Source organism: Cetorhinus maximus, chromosome 22, assembly GCF_964194155.1.
Source record: "Cetorhinus maximus chromosome 22, sCetMax3.hap1.1, whole genome shotgun sequence".
Lineage (NCBI taxonomy): Eukaryota > Metazoa > Chordata > Chondrichthyes > Lamniformes > Cetorhinidae > Cetorhinus > Cetorhinus maximus.
The window spans coordinates 5,177,675-5,197,186 of record NC_135900.1 but is presented as its reverse complement, the minus strand read 5'-3'; the positions used below and the strand labels follow the sequence as shown (position 1 = coordinate 5,197,186).

The 19,512-nt window shown below is 42.5% G+C and overlaps 1 protein-coding gene across 1 annotated transcript in view; it reads right to left on the bottom strand.

Annotated features, from left to right (window-relative positions):
• LOC144696418 (anoctamin-4) overlaps window positions 1-19,512 on the bottom strand; it is a 172,675-nt gene that overhangs the window by 123,589 nt on the left and 29,574 nt on the right. The window contains exon 2 of the mRNA XM_078567672.1: window positions 5,478-5,675. Coding sequence (XP_078423798.1) covers window positions 5,478-5,673 — 196 coding nt within the window. The 5' untranslated portion in view covers window positions 5,674-5,675. The remainder of the gene's footprint in view (window positions 1-5,477; window positions 5,676-19,512) is intronic.

Here is a 19,512-nt window from a genome sequence, read left to right as displayed (position 1 = left end):
TCTGTTTTTGTTTTGGATTTCCAGCATCCGCAGTAGTTTTTTGTTTGTAGTTTTCTATCCATCTCAATACACTACCCCCCCGATCCCATGTGCTTTAATTTTACATGCCAATCTCTTATGTGGGACTTTGTCGAAAGCCTTCTGAAAGTCCAAATAAACCACATCCATTGGCTCCCCCTCATCAACTCTACTAGTTACATCCTCGAAAAATTCCAGTCGATTTGTCAAGCATGATTTCTCTTTTGTAAATCCATGCTGACTCTGTCCGATTCTGCCACTGTTTTCCATGTGCTCAGCTATTAAATCCCTTTTATAATGGACTCTAGAATTTTCCCCACTACCAACGTCAGGCTGACTGGTCTATAATCCCCTGTTTTCTCTCTGCCTCCCTTTTTAAACAGTGGGGTTACATTAGCTACCCTCCAATCTGTAGGAACTGTTCCAGAGTCAAAATTTAGATCTGTGTCTCAAGAGCTGATGGCAAAAGACACTGTCTATTTGATCATGCGACATATCTAGGGACAACTTGAAAAAAATCTTCACTTTAACAACAAAAACCTGTCCTGCAATATTCTTTAATTCATTCTTATTTTATTCCTTTTCATTTATGTTGCCTTTGTAATTCTTACCTTTTATTGTCTTGGACTTTTCTTTGAGTTTGAAGTTCTCTTATGCTTTTACAGTAGCGAAGATGCTTTGATCTTCTAGGACTGGGGTGCTTATTAGAGAGGAGGCCATTCAACCCCTCGAGCCTGTTCCAACATTCAATCAAATCATGGCTGATCTGTACCTCAACTCCATTTACCCTTTAAGAGCTTTTCATACCAACAAAATCAGAATGTTTAATTGATGCCCAGCCTCAGATTCCTGGAAGAAGAGCGTTCCAGATTTCCACTGCACATCAAGAAATGATTCCGGAATTACTAACACTAATTTTAAAGGTTCTGCCACCTTGTTCTGGATTCCCAAACCAGCGTAAAGTCTCTCTCCAACTACACTATAAAATTCCTTTTGACATTTTAAACACCACCTCGATTAGATCACTCAATCTTCTATATTGAAGGAAGTACAGGGCTAGTCTATGCAACATGTCCTCTTAATTCAAATGGTTAAACTCTGGTATCACTTTGGTGAATCCATTTCATTCAAGGTCAGTATATTCTTCCGGAGGTGCAGTGCCCACAACTGTACAGAGTTACTCCAGGTAAGGTCTGACCAGAATTTTACATAATTGAAGCACAATTTCCACCCCTTTGTATTCCAACCTTCGAGAAACAAGACCAACATTCCATTAGCCTTTTCAATTATTTTTTTTATAACCGTCCACTAGTTTTAAATGATTAAATAATAAATAATTCACAGAAAATAAAAGATCCTGTGCATTCAATGCACAGGGGAGGTTGAAACAGTCCAAGTGATCCTGTAATGGGCTCAAACAATACCCAAGGTGTTTGCACTAAGTTCTCAAATATCCTTACATTTTGTTTCAGATATAATTTTGAGTAAGAACAGAGGCAGCCATTCAGTCAATCCTGCCTGTCTTGGCTCTTTGCAAAAAAGCTAATAGTCCCACTCCTCCCACCGCTCCCTGGGAGCTCTTAAATATTTCTTTTTCCAAATTATTTATCCAATTGCCTTTGGAAAGTTACTGTTGAATCTGCTTTGAGATAATGCATCTCAGCTCATAAAACTTGCTGCATAAAAATATTTCCTCATCTCCCCCCCGGGTTTTTAAACTCAACGGACTGAATTTTCCGTTTGTCGAGCGGGCAGAGCTGACCCAATCACGGGCGGGCACGGACCCGATCGCCGCCAGCAATCGGGGCCGCGCCGCCATTTTACGTGGGCGGGCCAATTAAGGCCCGCCCGGCGTGACGTCCGCAGGGACGCTCCCTGTGCGGACGGAGGGGAAGCCCTAACATCGAGAGTGCGCTCTTCCGCACATGCGCACAACAGAGCGCACTCATCTCCCTGAGGCTAAGTGCAGCCTCAGGGAGATCGCCTCGACTTTTAAAAATATTAAAAATAAAGAAAAAAAATCCCTTACAGGTCCCTTCACATGACAATGTCACATGAGTTGGGACATGTTCATAATTTCCATTATAACTTTATTACAATTTTTAAAACCCTACATGAAGCCTCATCCCGCCGTTGGATGAGGTTTCATGTTTTTCTCTAGCCGCCTGGGGCTCCTGGCCTGCCCACCAATCTTAAGGTTGGACGGGCAGGTCATTTAATTGCTTAATTGATCCTGTCAATGGCCTCAAGTGGCCATTGACAGGTCGGTGGGCCCGCAGCTGATTTTGCTGTGCCCCCACCTTCCTGAAAATTTAAATGGGGCGGGGTGATGTCGGGGGTTCCGCCCATGTCGGCGAGTGGGCCCCGCCCCCCCAACGGGAAAATCCTGCCCATTATCTTAAATCAGTGCCCCGTTTCCCTTGGCAGGACAATAGCTGACCAGTCTCTCCCTATCTACTTTACCAAAGCCCCTCAATTTAAAACACAGCTACCCTTCCCTGCTCAAAAGGCAAACACAAGTTTCTCTCTTATTGCTTCATGTCATTTTTTTTTTCTTCATTTGTTTGTGGGACATGCACAAGGCCAGCATCTGTTACCCATCCCCAATTTCCCTCGAGTTGGTGGTGAACAGCCTTCAACCATTGCAGTTCATCTAGTATAGGTACACCCACAGTGCTGTTAGGATGGAGTTCCAGGATTTTGACCCAGTGACAGTGAAGGGACAGCGATATATTTCCAAGTCAGGATGGTGTCAGGCTTAGGAGGGGAACTTGCAGGTGGTGGCTTTCCAATGCATCTGCTGCCCTTGTCCTTCTAGGTGGTAGAGGTCCCAGGTTTGGGAGGTGCTGTTGAAGGGTGGTTGATGAGCTACTGCTGTGCAACTTGGAGATGATAGACACTGCTGTCACTGTAGATTGGTGGCGGAGGGAGTGAGTGTTTAAGTTAGTGGATGGGGTGATCAAGTAGCTGCTTTGTCCTGAATGGTGTCAAGCTCGAGTGTTGCTGGAGCTGCAAGTGGGGAGTATTCCATCACGTTCCTGACTTATGCCTTGTAGATGGTGGACAGGCTTTGGGGAGTGAGGTGGTGAGTTACTTACCACAGAGTTCCCAGTTTCTGACTGAAGTTCCTCATCCCTGGTACAATTCTCATTAATCTCCTCTTCAGCCTCCAAGGCCTTGACACCCTCTTTAAAAAAGTTAGCCTTTATTATTTTCAATTTAATCTTTCTAATTTGGTCCTGTAGTTTATTTCTGTTCACTCACCGTCACAACATAATAGGGAAAAAAAAAAAATCATCTGACCAGGAAGGTTCTTAAAAGAGACAATCACCTGCATAACAATTTTGTTTCTGGAAGAAGGCACCAATTTCTATTTGTAGGCACACGGTGACTGCTTTCAAGGACCAAAGGGAAGATGTTACAGCTAATCGTCTCACTGTGAGAATCTGAAGAGTCCACTTCACAAATACAAGAGGGTGAAAAGCAAATGGTTTTTTTTTGAGTGGAAGACGGTGAAGAGGAAAGGAGCGTGATAGGAATCTTCAAACTGCCGGCAGAAACACTGGCTCTGGAGTATGAAGCTGCTGATTGCATTGGGGAGTTCAGAGATGCAAAGGAATCTTTCTAATGTTTGAGAATCAGGGCCTCTTGATATAAACCATGAATTGCTGGAAAGGTCAGGTCAAGCAGCATCCAGGAACATAGGACTTAAGAACAGGAGTTGGCTATTTGGCCCTGCTCTGCTATTCAATAATACCACAGCTAGTCTAGTTGTGGTCTCAGCTCCAACTTCCAGTTTGCACCCCCCCACCCCCCCCCTTGTCTATCAAAGATCTGTCAACTCAGCCTTGAATAAATTCACTGTCACCATTCTCAGGGGGGGAGAAACCACAGACTAACAACCCTCAGAAATATTTCATCTCATTCTTAAAAAGGAGACCTCCCATTTTTAAACTGTGTCCTCTAATTCAACTCTCTCCCATAAGGGAGAAACATCCTCTCAGCAGCTGCCCTGTCAAGTCTCCTCAAGGTCTTGGTGTTTCACTAAGATCACCTCTCATTCTTCCAAAATACCCATGTGTATAGGCCCAACCTATTCAACCTTTCTCCATAAAATAAGCCCTTAATCCCAGGAATGAGTCATGTGAACCTTCTCTGAACTTTAATGTATTTATATCCTTTTTCAAGTAATGACCAAACTGATGTGGTCTTACCAAGACCCTGTACAACTGCAGTAAAACTTCCCAATTTTACATTCCATTCCCCTTGCAATAAACACCAACATTCCATTGGACTTCCTAATCACTTCCTCGAACTGCATACTAACCTTTGTTGCATCAGGACATCCAGATTCCTCTGTACCACTGAGTTCTGAAATGTCACTGTCAGTAATTACATTGTTATTGGACCTCAACAATCTTCTTGTAACTCTTTCGAGTTATCAACAGATCGCATGTAACTCTTTCGAGTACATTCACAGTTCTTGGTTTCCGGGAGTGGGACATGAACCCAGAACCTTCTGATTCAAAGGCGAGGGTGCTATGAACTGAGCCACAGCTGACACCTCAACAATCTTCTTGTAGACTGGCAATTACATTGTGTAACAATTACACTAAGACCGGTGCTTGTTAAAACAGGTGAAGTGCATTGGTTCACCTATAACAGGTACAGCTATAAGAGTCCAGTGTGGAAGGGACTGGGAGAGTTTGCTACACTGCAGAGCTGTCTCGAGAATAAAGGCAAAATACTGCGGACGCTAGAAATCTGAAACAAAAAAAAAGTGCTGGAAAAATTCAGCGATGACAGCATCTGTGGAGAGAAAGAGAGAGTTAACGTTTCGAGTCCAGGTGACTCTTCTTCATAGCTAAAGAGAAATAGAATTGTGGTGAGATATATACTGTTTAAGGGGGGTGGGACAGGTGAAGCTGGATAGGCCAGTGATAGGTGGAGGCAAAGGAGAGATTGCGAAAGATGTCATAAACAAAAGGTTGAAGGGGTGTTGATAGTGGTTCTGCTTTCTACTCAATGTCACCATCAGCACCTACTTTAGCCAGTATCACCACCATCAACACCCCTTCAACCTTTTGTTTATGACATCTTTCACAATCTCTCCTTTGCCTCCACCTATCGCTGGCCTTCTATCCAGCTTCACTTGTCCCCACCCCCCTTAAACAGTAGATATTTCGCCACATTTTTACTCCTCTTTAGTTCTGAAGAAGAGTCATACGGACTCGAAACGTTAACCCTGTCTTTCTCTCCACAGATGCTGTCAGACCTGTGGAGTTTTTCCAGCAATTTTTGTTTTGGTCTTGAGAATAAACCTGCTTGAAGCAAAGGACAAGCCTTGGGCTCGTTCTTCCACAACAAGCACTCATTGGAGTAACAGTGATTAAATTACTATCTAAATTCCATTATTAATTGGAAAACCAACACGCAAAAAGAAGTCCCACAGCACAAACCTGGATAATGATATTTCCCATTGATAACAGCAGATTCAATTGATCCTGAAGAGGAACAGTCCATGGTCACAGACTTGGTGACTGGAGGAAACGAGGGGTGCCTAGTCCCAGACATCCGAGCCGATTTTTGATAGGTGGGCACACTTCTCCGATGAATCTGAACGCAGTTTTCAGCCCCATGAATAGCTACACTCATACCTGGAATAAACCACACACAAAACACACATTATGTTGATAAGACGCAGAGCATAAATGGCGAGCAGGACAGAGCTTAAGCAAAAGGTGTTTCAACTAGTCTGAACACTCCCATAAAATGGTCTACTGCTCAGAAAATTGTACCAAACAAAGGTTATCCCATGGCAGGTACCTGCACTCTCTGAAGGGGAGAAAAAGTGATGCTTCAATTTTACAGGACTTTGCATTTACTCCAAACGGGGTCTAACCATTCATTTCTGGGCAGCAAACCACATGGGAGGATATAAAAATCAGCCTTGGAGGGGGGTGCAGCGCTGACTCACATCGGGACTAAAGGAGGTTAGATTATGAGGACAGGTTGCATAGGTTAGGCTTGTATTTCCTGAAGTATAGAAGATTAAGAGATGATCTAGTAATGACAAAGGGATTCAACAGGGTAGATATAGAATAACTATTTCTTCTAGTGGGGTGGGGAGCGGGCAGCAGGAGAAAGAGTCCAGCACAAGGAGATATAACTTAAGCCATTTGGGAGTGAGATCAGGAAGTACTCTCTCCCCTTACCACCCCACCCCACTGGCTGCCCCCCACCCCAACACACAGGTAGAGGAATCTGGAATTCCCCCGAGAGAGGCTGGAAGTTCAACGAAATTTAAGACTGAGATGAGTGGATTTTTGTTGCATGAGGGTTATGGGATATGGAACAACAGCATATAGGTGGTTGTTATGATGATCTCACCGGAGACCAGTGACTTAAGAAATTCAAACTCCCAGTTATTAGCTGAAAAAATACAGCATAAAATCTTAAAATATACAAGATTAAAAGTAGTACGAACTTAATAACCGAAGGTCTCAACTCAATAGCACACTCCTTGTTCTACTTTATTCCCACCCAAGAGTTCTCCTATACTTCCCAGGATCTTGAGGGTTCCTTCACTTCTGGGACCAAACCAAGGTGTGCCACAGCTTTCAGGAACTCACTTGATTGTTCCCGCTATTCTCCCAAGGCATGAGATTTCTTCAGGTTCTTTCACTGGCATCCAGCTAGTCAAACCCTCACGATTGTGTACTCCCTAGCTGAAGCAGAAGCATCACTGCTTTCTTCCCGAGTGACTCCAAATCAGGAAACACCTTTTGTTTCTCTGACAGCCCTCTGCTCCCGGTTCCAGCTACTGGCAGATTCTCTCCGCCTGTCCAAAAGCTGATTTTCCGTTTGCGAAATTACGCAGAGAAAACCCAAAACCAAAAGAAAATTCCTCCCTGCAATCCATCCCCATGACAACGTGGCACACCTGGGATGTCCTGGATGGGAAACAATATGAATGATTTAAACCTCCTATGAAGACAGGTGTAGACAACTCATCTCCTAGAAGAAGAAACTCAGGAGGGGTCATCTATTGTTTAGTGTTGCCCCACTTCCAACTCTGACCTAATCAAATGAATTGTAATTTCTTTAGGTCCACTTACAAGCTCCTCAAACCAGGAGTTTTTAAATCTTACATTTAAAAATTGCAACCCCAATTAAAAAGTCATACCCAGGTCTAATTTTATGATTCCTATAACATGCGAGATACAGCGCAGACATGATCTAACTGAATGGCAGTAGAATCTCAAGGGGCTGAATGGCTGCCTCCTGTTCCTATTTAGAAAATCCAATATGAAACAAGATAATTGTGCCCTCTTGCCCAGGATCTGTGAGCATCAGCTGTTTGTGTTTTATGGGAGATTGGGCCAATAATGAAGATATCCACTGACTCCCAGCTTCCGGCACTTTGTTTTCATTCATCCTGTTTTAATCACAGAACTTGGAATAAATTGCATCCGTCAATCATGTGCCAGAAAGCGACAAAATAAAAAATACATGGAATCCCTCAAGATGAATTCCACACCATCAGTTGGTGCCATAGGAGATCGCAAACTAAAACTTTTTAACTACCTCAACATTCAAGGATTCCAGTGACCCTACATTGCTGAACAACATGTCAAAGACCAGATATCAATTGCTTAGCATTTGATAAGATAATTGCAAGGGCAATAAATGCTTGTCTAGCCAACGATGCACACATCCCATAAATATAAAAACAACCCTTCAGATGTTATGCTTTTAAGCAAACTTTTCTAAAGCAAAATATTTCAAAAGCAGTGATTGGATTGGTTAGAATGGTTTTCTTTTTTAAAAAAAAAGATCGAATTCCCCTCCAACTTCCATAACACCCACAAGAACGATTTATAACTTACAGATGACTCAATGAGTCAGTATAATGAGCCTACATCAACACAAAAACAGAAACAGAAATACCTGGAAAATCTCAGCAGGTCTGGCAGCATCGGCGGAGAAGAGCACAGTTGACGTTTCAAGTCCTCATGACCCTTCAACAGAACTGTTCTGTTCAAGAGTTCTGTTGAAGGGTCAGGAGGACTCGAAACGTCAACTGTGCTCTTCTCCGCCGATGCTGCCAGACCTGCTGAGTTTTTCCAGGTATTTCTGTTTCTGTTTTTGTTTTGGATTTCCAGCATCCACAGTTTTTTGTCTTTATCTATGAGCCTACAACAATGCTGTTTAACCAATTAAACAAACAATCTTTGACATGCACTTTTGGCAGATGACAGTACCAAAGACACAAGCACAGTTCACTGGCACTTGATTTGGTTAGTTTATGATATGGAGATACTATGTTCTGAGGTGAGAGCACACAGAGACTTGGCAGTCATTACAGGTGCAATATTTGAAACCCAAAGGGACATCTGGAAAAAAATGATCTCAAAGCAAAAACTACAGCTGAATGATGACAGAGAGGGAGGAGGAGTGCAGGGTGGAAGATGATGTACATCACCTTCTGAGCAACAGCTCAGGAAGCAGCACTCTCACCTCTGAGTCAGATGGTTATGGTTTCAAGTGCCCCTCCAGAGATTGGAGCACAAAATTAAACATGGCAACAGTCCCTCAGCACTACACTAGAGCACGAGGGGGTGCTCTCTTTTGGATGAGATGTTAAACCGGGGCCTCGTCTAGTCTTTTTTTTTTATTGTTTCCTGGGATGTGGGTATCACTAGCAAGGCCAGCATTTGTTGCCCATCCCCTAATTTCCTTGATCTGATAGGCTTGTTAGGTCATTTCAGGGGGCAATTAAGAGTCAACCACATTGCCAATGGGTCTGGAGTCACACGTAGGCCAGACAGGGTAAGGTTGGCAGATTTCCTTCTCAAGGATATTAGTGAGCTAGTTATGACAATCAATGAGATTAGCTTTTAACTCCAAATTTATTAATTGAAGTTAAATCCCACCAGCTTTGGTGGGATGTGAACCTGTGTCCCCAGAGCATTAGCCTGGATTACCAGCCCAGTACCATTACCACTGTGCCACTATCTCTGTCCATTGTCTAAGAGGTGGATGTAAAAGATCCCATGGCATTGTTTTGAAGGGGAGTCCTCGAGCATCGTAGCCAATATTTATCCCTCAATGAGCATCACAAAACAAAAAGAGGCCATCTTCTCATTGTTATTTGTGGGATCTTGCTGTGTGAAAAGTGGCTGCGATGTTGGCTTAAGTGACTTCACTTCATTTAGTGCAAGGCACTTGGAGACAATAGCAACGTGGGATGGCAGCTTTAAAATCCACTTTCAAGAAGTGTTCCCGTTTTGAATTGAATGGTGGCTGGTGCCCTGGGAAGATGGTAGAGAGACAATACAGAATGTGTCAAAATCTCCAGCAAAGCCACTGTCTTTCACCTGATTCTGTTGGAACCAAACAGCCAAAAAAAGGATTTTAGGAAGAGAGATAGAAGAATTAAAAGTACAGGGACAGTAATGGAGTGATGGTATCCTGCATTGCCAGTGTACAATCATATTCGTAAGTGTTCTACTAACCCTAATCTAGTCTGAATGCCTGCTGGAAACGTGCAATTGAATCAAAACTGGCCTAAATCTTTCAGCGCAGCGGATTAATTTTGTTCTTGATAACATTCACATTTTGAAAAATCAAATTGCAGGTGAAACCCAATAGGTGTGAATAAGTTAGCAATCTGAACATGCGAACAAATCCGATTCTGTGGAAACATTGATGGTCCAGACTGGCGTCTAAGTCAGTGATAAATGACTGACTTTGAAGCAAGAGGGAAGGTTTGTGCTAATTACAGTTTGGATCAAAATCAACACATAAGTAAACATTCATAAGGGCCAGCACTGAGTCAATTATGTCCTTTTATTTTGGAAATGGAATATCTACTTTCTAAATCATCTGTTGGAAAACAGATGCTATGGGAGGAGTAGGGCCATATGGCCTTGTGAGCCTGTTCTGCCATTCAACTGATCAAAACAAGAGCTTCAGCCTCAACTCCACTTTCTTGCCCTTTGCCCACTCCACATGCCCTCAAGATCCCCAAAATTTGTCAATCCCAACCTCAAATACCTCTGGGGTGAAGAATTCCAAAGGTTCACAACCCTCGACTGAAGAAATTTCTCATCTGTCCTAACTGTCATCCCTCTATCCTGGGACTGATGCAGTGTTCCAGATTCTTCATCCGGGTGAAGAAAGCTCTCAGCATGTACCCTGCCAAGCCCTCCCCCTCAGGAATTTTTAATGTTTCAATGAGATCACCTCTCATTCTTCTCAATGCCAAAAGATGGGCCCAATCTAGTCAATCTTTCCTCAGAAGACAGCCCCCTCGCCATCACAGGAATTAATCTAGTCAACTTGTGTTGCACTCCCTCCAAATGTTCATTGAACACTTCTGTTCACAAAGAGGAGGAAAGAAAGCTTCACATTCCTATAGCATCTTTTACAACCTCAACTGGTTCTAAAGCACTTTAAAACCAATGAAGTACACTTTTTGGAAGCATAACCATTGCTGTAATGAAGGAAAATGTACCAGTCAATATGCACACAGCAGGCTCCCGTGGACAGCAATGAGATAATGACCAGATTTTAGGTGTCAGTTGAGGGATAAATATTGGCCATGAGGAGCGCCCCTGCCCTTCAAAATAGAGCCTCTCTTCTTCCGAGATAGATAGGTTCTTGATTGGTAAGGGGATCAAAGGTTACGGGGAGAAGGCGGGAGAACGGGGTTGAGAAACTTATCAGCCATGATTGAATGGCGGAGCAGACTCGATGGGCCGATTGGCCTAATCTCTGCTCCTATGTCTTATGGTCTTTATTCTTTCATGGGATGTTGGCATCACGGAGGCCAGCAATTGTTGCCCATCCCTAATGGCCCTTGAATTGAGTGGCTTGCTCAGCCATTTCAGGGGGCAGTTAAGAGTTAACCACATTGCTGTGGGTCTGGAGTCACACGTAGGCCAGACCAGGTAAGGTCAGCAGATTTCCTTACCTAAAAAGGACATTACTTAACCAGATGGGTTCTTATGATAATAGTTGGCATGGTCACCATTCCTGAGGCTAGCTTTATAATTAGATTTATTAATTAAATTTGAATTCCGTCAGCTGCCATAGTGGGATTTGACCCATGTCCCATAGCCTGAGCCTCTGGGTTGCTAGCTTAGTGACATTACCCATCCACCCAATGGGGCAGATGGGCCAAAATATCTCATCCAAAAGATGGCACCTCTAACAGTACAGCACTGAAGTGTGCCTGGATTACCGAGAGTGGAACTTCAACCCACAATCCTCTGAATCAGAGAAGCGAGTGTTACCCACTGAGTCATGGCTGACACCAGTCAGCAGTGAGAGGCGTTTTCACTAAAATAAGCGTGTTTAAAACAGGATCCAGTCACCGCTTGATTTGGTTGCAAAATACATATGAACTATATAATCTGACTTGATTTTTACTTTTTGTTTAGTGTTTCCACCCACTCCCTTCTGCAGGGAGAAAGGCTTAATTTCAATAATTACTCACAAAAAGTGTTCCACCTCTTGTACTGTTATCAGCCTACCATTAGTGAAAGTGGTCCTGTACGTAACAAGGCATAATTCTGGCTTAGGCAACAAAGAAGAGGATTTCAGAGTTGAGTTTGTAGATGGGAAGGCTATTTGAGAAAGCAGAGGGAATCGTAGGAAGGATATGAATTAAGGGATCTAGAAACAAACCCAAAATTCCACTCCTGGGAGAATACCCACCAGGAGATGAGAGCCTAAGGGAGGGCATATCTGTTGAGAGGGCGTTGGTTACAGAACACTATGTCTTAAAGAAGTCTCTGTAGTCTTTAGTAGGTTAACTAAGTCTTTATTAACTACTAGAATTATTTACACATGTACAGTAAAGAGTACAAGATAGGAGTTGTCTCCATGCTTAGGTCTAGACACATCTCTGCTCAACACCACACTGACCCTAGGTCTGGGCCATGTGTCTTCTTACAACACTGTGGGCAGTACTATACTCAGTCGCACATTAACCCTATATGTTCCAGACCCTTATCGTACAATATCCTGCCAGGTTTGTGCCCGTTGTAAAAACCACAAAATCCAAAAGAGGGGACACAATCAACATGGCGGGATTTCTTCCAACCAGATCCAGATTCCTCTGAATCACAGATAATAAGAGGCAACTGCTGAAGTTATATCATTGCAGTCTGAAGCAGAGTGCCACACAGGAGAAGATCAGGGAATATTAGGAATCCAAGCATCAACTGGGAATTTCCCAAATAAATACCAGGAATAGAAGCAATGGTTTATACTGAGTGAATGTGGATACCACTCTGGGGAGCAACAAGGTGCCAGTTATTATTGACACAAGGACTCTTTGGCAACATTAGCTCATTGGGTTAAACAACACATATGAACACTGGAACAGGGGGAGACCATTAAGCCTCTTAAGTCTGTTCAGCCAATCAGATCAATATTTCCACTCCATATCCCTCAAACCCTTACCCAAAAATCCATCAGGCTCGAGGATGAAAGCACCAACAGGTCCTCAGCATCCATTTTGAGAGGGCTCCAAATTTCCCATGTGCTTCCTGGGGAGAAGTGACTTCCTGATTTTGACTCTAGTGAACTAATTCGAAACTAAGAAATGTCCCCCTATTCTCCCATGACAAGGAATATTTTCTCTATCTATCCTATTACATCCTTTAATCATCTTAACACACTACAGTCAGATCACCCCTCAATCTAAATTCAAGAGAGTACAAGTCAAGTCTGATGCAAATTATTTACCACTTTTAGCCCCAGTATCACCCTGGTGAATCTGCACTGCACACACTCAAGACCATTCTATCCTTCCTGAGGTGCACTGCACAGAACTGAACAGTTACTCCGGAGGGGTCTGGCCAAGGCTCAGCACAGCCGAAACATCACTTCCCTCCCATTCTAATCCAGCCCCACAAGGTGGCTTCCTGACAATGCTGGGTCACCTGACATAATTGAGGTCTCCTTCTGCCAGTGTTGGTCTGTCCAGGTAGGCACTGTCTGTTGGGCACCAACCAATGCCAAAACAAAAACAAAGCAAGCAAGCACTTGCTCAATGCAATAGAACCAGGCAAGAGTAATTTGAGATTGGAATTTCCCAGGAGGGACAGATCATGAGAACCTCACAGCAAACAGAATCAGAAAATCAAAATCACTGTCTACGCTGGGTAGGATGAGAAATAAACCAAAACATTGAATCCACTACAGCTCTTTGTTGTAGAAGATTAACAGACTTCAGTCTTTCCCCATCAAGAAAAGTGAGTTCCAGTTGTGGGAATGGGGAAGGGGTTTCATGAGAAGAAAAAAATTAATAAATCTGAAGAGAAAAAAGGTTTGAGGCCACAGAGCAGTGTAGTATTTTGAGTAATGATAAACACTACGTGACAGGCAGGGGCAAAATGTTTTGGCATATCAGTAAATAAAAAGGTTAAAATAAAAAATAGCATAAGGGTGATTCTATCGGAATGCACAAAGCGTTTGCAACAAGATAGATGAATTAATTGCACACGGATAAACAGTTTGATCTGGTAGCGATTACAGAGATGAGGTTGCACGGCAATCAAAGTTGGGAAACATGACATTTTGAAAAGACAGACAAAATGGAAAAGGAGTGGGGGTGGGTGGCTGCAGTACTGATAATAAAGGATGACAAAAACAGTGGTGAGGAAACATCATGACTGGAAAGAGCAAAAAGTAGATTCAGTATGGATGGAGATAAGAAGGGTAGCAAATGCTGTGGGAGTAGTTTATAGGCCCCCTAACAGTAGTTATACTGCTGGGTAGAGCATTAATCAAGAAAGAATATAAGCTTATTGGGTGACTTTAAATCTTCATATGGGCTGGACAAATCAAATTGAGGAAATTGGTTTGGAGGATGAACTCATGAAATACATTCAAGATGGTCTCCTCGAGCAATACATCATGGAACCAACCAGGGAAGAGGCTATTTTAGATCTTGTTGTGTCATGATCAGGGTTAATTAATTTCGTAGCAAGGGACCCTCTGGGAAAGAGTGATCATAATATGATCAATTTCATAGTTTGTGACGTACATAAGCCCAAAACTAGGGTAATGCACTTAAATAAAGAAGGAATGTAAATAAGCCAGAAGCAGATATCAGCAAAAAAGAAAAAAAAATTGGTAGAGGGAAATGTAGAATAAGAGTAAACTTGAGTCCAGAAGCTAGGAATCCTGTGGTGAATAACTCACCTCCTGACTTCCCAAAGTCTGTCCAACATCTACAGAGAGTGATGGAATGCTTTCCACTTGCCTGGATGAGAGCAGCACCAACACAAGAAGCTTGACACCATCCAGGACAAAGCAGCCTGCTTGATTGGCACCACATCCACTTCCTTCACCACCGATCCACAAGATGCACTGCAGCAACTCACCAAGGCTCCTTAGACAGCACCTTCCAAACCCACGACCACTACCATCTAGAAGGACAAGGGCTGCCGACACACAGAAACACCACCACCTGGAAGTTCCCCTCCAAGCCACACACCATCCTGACTTGGAAATATATCACCGTTCCTTCACTGTCGCTGGGTCAAAATCCTGGAGCTCCCTCCCTAACAGCACTGTGGGTGTACCTACACCACATGGACTGCAGCGGTTCAAGAAGGCAGCTCACCACCACCTTCTCAAGGGCAATAAACGCTGGCCCAGCCAGCAATGCCCACATTCCATGAATAAAAAAAAACACTAACCAGAAATAAAAACAGATTGCAAAAACTTCTACAAATATGTAACAGTGGAGAGTAGTGGAAGTAAAAGGTGACTCCCTTAGAAGTGGAGACAGGAGAAATTATAATGGGGAAAATAAGGGAATGGCAGAGACATTAAATGAAAAAAGTTGTGCCTGTCTTCACAGTACAAGACATTAAAAATTCCATAAATAATAGGGAAGGAGTTTAAATGAGATGAGCTTACAGTAAAGAATAAACAATGAAGAAATTAATGGTACTAAAAAAAAACCCAACAAATTCCCTGGACCTGATGACCCAAGTGCCAGGGAAGAGGTGGATGCACTGATTGCAATCTTCCAAAGTTCCCTAGATTCTGGAATAGTCCCAGTGGATTGGAGGGTAGCAAATATAACACGACCATTCAAGGAGGGAGTGTGAAAACAGGGAACAGCAAGTCAGTTAGCCTGACATCAGCTGTCAGGAAAGTGCTGGTATTCCTCTGACCAGCAGGGAGTATGACTAGAACAAAATAAAAGGGTAGGGAGCGAAAATAAATTACACCGAGGCTGATTAGCAATTCATTACATTTGGTGGGATGTGCAATTGATCGACAATATATACTTCACTTGCCATGGCGAGAGCTATTTTGATGCACTCAGCCTTCTTGTTCCACAATGAAGCAATGGGACTGCACACCAAATAATGTGAAATTAATAATTGTTCAGCATAGGCATCTGGTGTGAAAGAACAAACTTGTATCTGAATAGCAAAGTGTGCCTCACATACAACAGATTATTTTTAAAGCTCATTTAAATATTGGATAAATGCAGCGGCTAATTTTCACAGCAAGGTCCTATACAGGCAGCCCGATGTGATGAATGGGCAGGAATTGTGTTTTGGATCCCACCTTCACTTTACAAGCTGAATTTTTTTACAGCCCGGTAAGAAAAGCAGGATCATTAGACAACAATGGCAATGCAGCACTCCTTCCACACAGCTCCCTGTGGAGGAGTGTTTATGCACAAATTAGCAATAATTTTGTATTGATGCTTCAAGAGCAAATTGTGCTTCATTAATTCAGATGTGTCTTTATTACTCCATACATGTGTCTTTGTAATGCTGTTAAAGGGAAAAGAGGGAGGTGCAGAAATGCAAGAAGAGCGAGAGGAGGAGGAGAGAGATGAAGAGGAGAAAAGTGAATTGCTAAAGCAAAAATCTATTTAAAAAAAAACCAAACTATATTCCAACAACACCTTTCAGAGTAAAAAAAATCAGAAACGGCAAAGTGGTAAGCGACATCGTGATCAAAGCACACAGTCTGTCTTTGAGGTTTATGGATTTTGATAGAGTTGGTTTGTACCACTGCCTTTCCATTTTGCAATGATCGATGGGAGTCTGCAGACACTCTGCTTTGTTTCAAAGCACACCACTTTTACGTGAACTACACAGTCCATATACTCATTTGCCGAGTCTCTGCAGAACAGCATAATGGTCTTGCTCACTTTCCTCATTCTCAGAAACTTGGAAATTGATATTACAGGAGTGAGTGCTGGTTGTGCTAAGCATTTTCGGTAAAGGAAAAGGCTTGCATTTATAAAGCACCTTTCGCAACCTCAGGATATCCTAATGCACTTTACAACCAATGAGGTATCTTTGAAATGTAATCACTTGTGATGTGAGACATGCAGCAGCCAATTTGTACACAGCAAGCTTCCTAAATAAAGTTGTCAGTCTCAGTATTGTTTGTAGGTATAAAAGAATGATACTTAATCAGAATAAAGAGGCAAAGTGTGGGAGGATTGCAACTCCAGCATATTGTGAACAACCAGTATCCTAACTGAAGTGGAATATTTAATTCACTATACGTATCAGTGCTTTTAGCTAGGATTTATTTCACATTGCCCACATACCTGGCGGAGTTCAGATTGGCAACCTGAACTCCGCCAGGTATATGGGTGAGAGAGCTTGAATAATGATCAGATTTTAGTGTTACAAATTTGTTCCTGAAGGTTGAGTAAAAGAACAGTAGCCTATGATTCATAAGGACATCATGAAGCATGTTTATCAGGCAAATTAAAACATATTTCCAGTGGTAGGAGGGTCAGCTGCAAAGAGAACACAGGTTTAAAGGTAATTGGCAAAAGACCCATTGGTAGAAACAAGGAGAATTTGTTTCTTTAAAAAAAGAGCTTAAGTGATCCTGAATGTGCTGCTTGAAAGGGCAGTGAAAGCAGATTCTACAATAACTTTCTAAAGAGAATTGGAGAAAAATGTGCAGGGCTATGGAGGGAAAGAGCAAGGGGAGTGGAACTAATTGGGTTACTCTTTCAAAGAGCCATCACAGGCACTGTGGGCCAAATGGCCTTCGCCTGGCTGGCCATCAACACTCTACCCTCCAGAAACTGGAGGCCATCTTTTGCTGCCTATGTCACAACTCGCACCAAGTCCCATTCCCCACCACCATGTTCACTGACCTACACGGGTTCCCAGTCAAGCAACATTTCTATGACAAAATGCTCATCTTTGTTTCAAATCCCTCCATGGCCTCATCCCTCCCTATCTCTAATCTCCTCCAGCCCACAACCCTTGTATCTGCGCTCCTCTAATTCTGGCCTCTTCAGCATCCCCAATTTAAAATCACCCCACCATTGGTGGCTGTGCCTTCATCTGTCAAGGCTCTCTGCATCACCACCTCACTTCTCCACCTTGAGACGTCACTCTTCGATCAAACCTTTGGTCATCTGACCTAATCTCTCATGTCTCTCAGTGTCAAATTTTGTTTGATAATGCTCCTGTGAAGCACCTTGGGATGTTTTATTTTGTTAAATGATGCCATGTAAATAAGTTGTTGAGCTGTGTCATTTTACACATCTATGACAGAGGTTTCTTAAATGGTGCACTTTTAAAATAAGGATATGTAACTAATAGTTGATCACTCAATAGCTCAGTGTCATGGTGCTTTTAGAATAAAGTCAATTAAAATTAAATTATCTAAATATTTAATATTCCACAAAAAAAGTGTTTTTCATTTTCTGTGGAGCTGCAGATATTTGGAACTTATCCCCAAGTACTTTACAAATGTAGACATTGTCGTCATGCCAGAAACCTAACAGCTAATTTGTGCACACTAAGATCCCACAAACAGCAATATGATAACAATCTGTTTTTAGGTGATTTTAGCCAAGGAATAAATATTTGCCAGGATATGGACTACTGACAACAACAACAACTTGCATTTATCCATCACCTCTAATACAACAGAAACCTCTCTGCTCTTCCAAAGAAAGCCGTGTGATCTTTTACATCGACCCAAGAGAGCAGATGGGGCCTCCGTTTAACATCTCAGCCAGAAGATGGCATACCCAACAGTGCAGCACTCCCTCTCTAGTAAAATACTGAGTGGACCTAATTTTTTTTTGTGCTCAGTCTTGTTGGCCCTGGTCCTTAGCTTAGTTGGACTAAAAGATCCAGGTTGCATGCTTGTTTCGGGAAGGCCCAGTTGATACCATAGACAGTAGATTATCAGATGGTTCTTATGTAGAACACTTTATTTACAAAGTAACTCAGCAGTTACACTCATGTACTTACAACTCAAACTCTGTCTCTACATTACAGACTGATTCTAGACCACTCAGGTAGCCTACCCTACTCTGCTATTGGATACTAAGATCATGTGATCTTCCATTTAGATTCTTCTAAAAGGTATATTACACATCAGATTACTACAAGTCTTTGCAGTGGGACTTGAAGCCAAAACCTTCTTGCTCAAGAGGTGAGTGTTTTACCCGCTGAACCACAGCTGATACAGTGATAACTTTTGTGAAATACGCTTTTTAAAAAAAAATATAGAACTCTCTTTACAGCTTTGTTCAAATTGGTGGATCCTGAAATGGCTACATGGGACAGAAGGATATAACTATTCTTATTTAACTGCTATACCGGTAAGAATCCCAACCCAGTTTTCACAAGTAGCACAATAGCCCTTCAGTTGCACAGTAGTGGAATGCCAGTTTAATGTTCAGTTAATGAACAATGCTTTGCAAGGTTAGTCAGTCACAGCTTACTTAGCAGCGTCACACACACACGCACACACACAAACATTTTGGATGTGGTAAACACAGCATCCTTTACTGCTCCAGTTCTCTCAGAAGGCAGGATGGAGCTGTTCAAACTACATGCAGTGAATAATCAATGGTCACCATCTTTCCTGGTTCATTAACTTTGGTGCTGAAAGCAGCAACAAAAGACATGACTGTGTCCGGTTGCAGTAAACCAACTCGAAACTTGACAGAAACAAAAATAAAAATACCTGGAAAAACTCAGCAGGCCTGACAGCATCTGCTGAGAGGAACACAGTTAACGTTTCGAGTCCGAGTGACTCTTAAGAGTTTTCCTTTTTTAATTATTCATTCATGGATGCGGGGTTCGCTGGCTAGACCAGCATTTATTGCTCATCCCTAAATGCCTTTCTTCAGAGTCAACCACATTGCTCTGGGTCTGGAGTCACAGGTAGGCCAGGCCAGGTAAGAATGGCAGGTTTCCTTCCCTAAAAGGACATTAGTGAATCAGATGAATTTCTACGACAATCAGCAATGGTTTCGGTCAGATTTTTAAATTCCAGATTTTTAAAATCAAATTCAAAATTTCACCATCTGCTATGGTGGGATTTGAACCCTGGCCCACAGAGCATTACCCTGGGTTTCTGGAATCCTAGTCCAGTGACAATACCACTGTGCCACTGCCTCCCCTCAAATGAAGTTCATGCTATTTTCTAACCCCTGTTTTGGATGCCAAT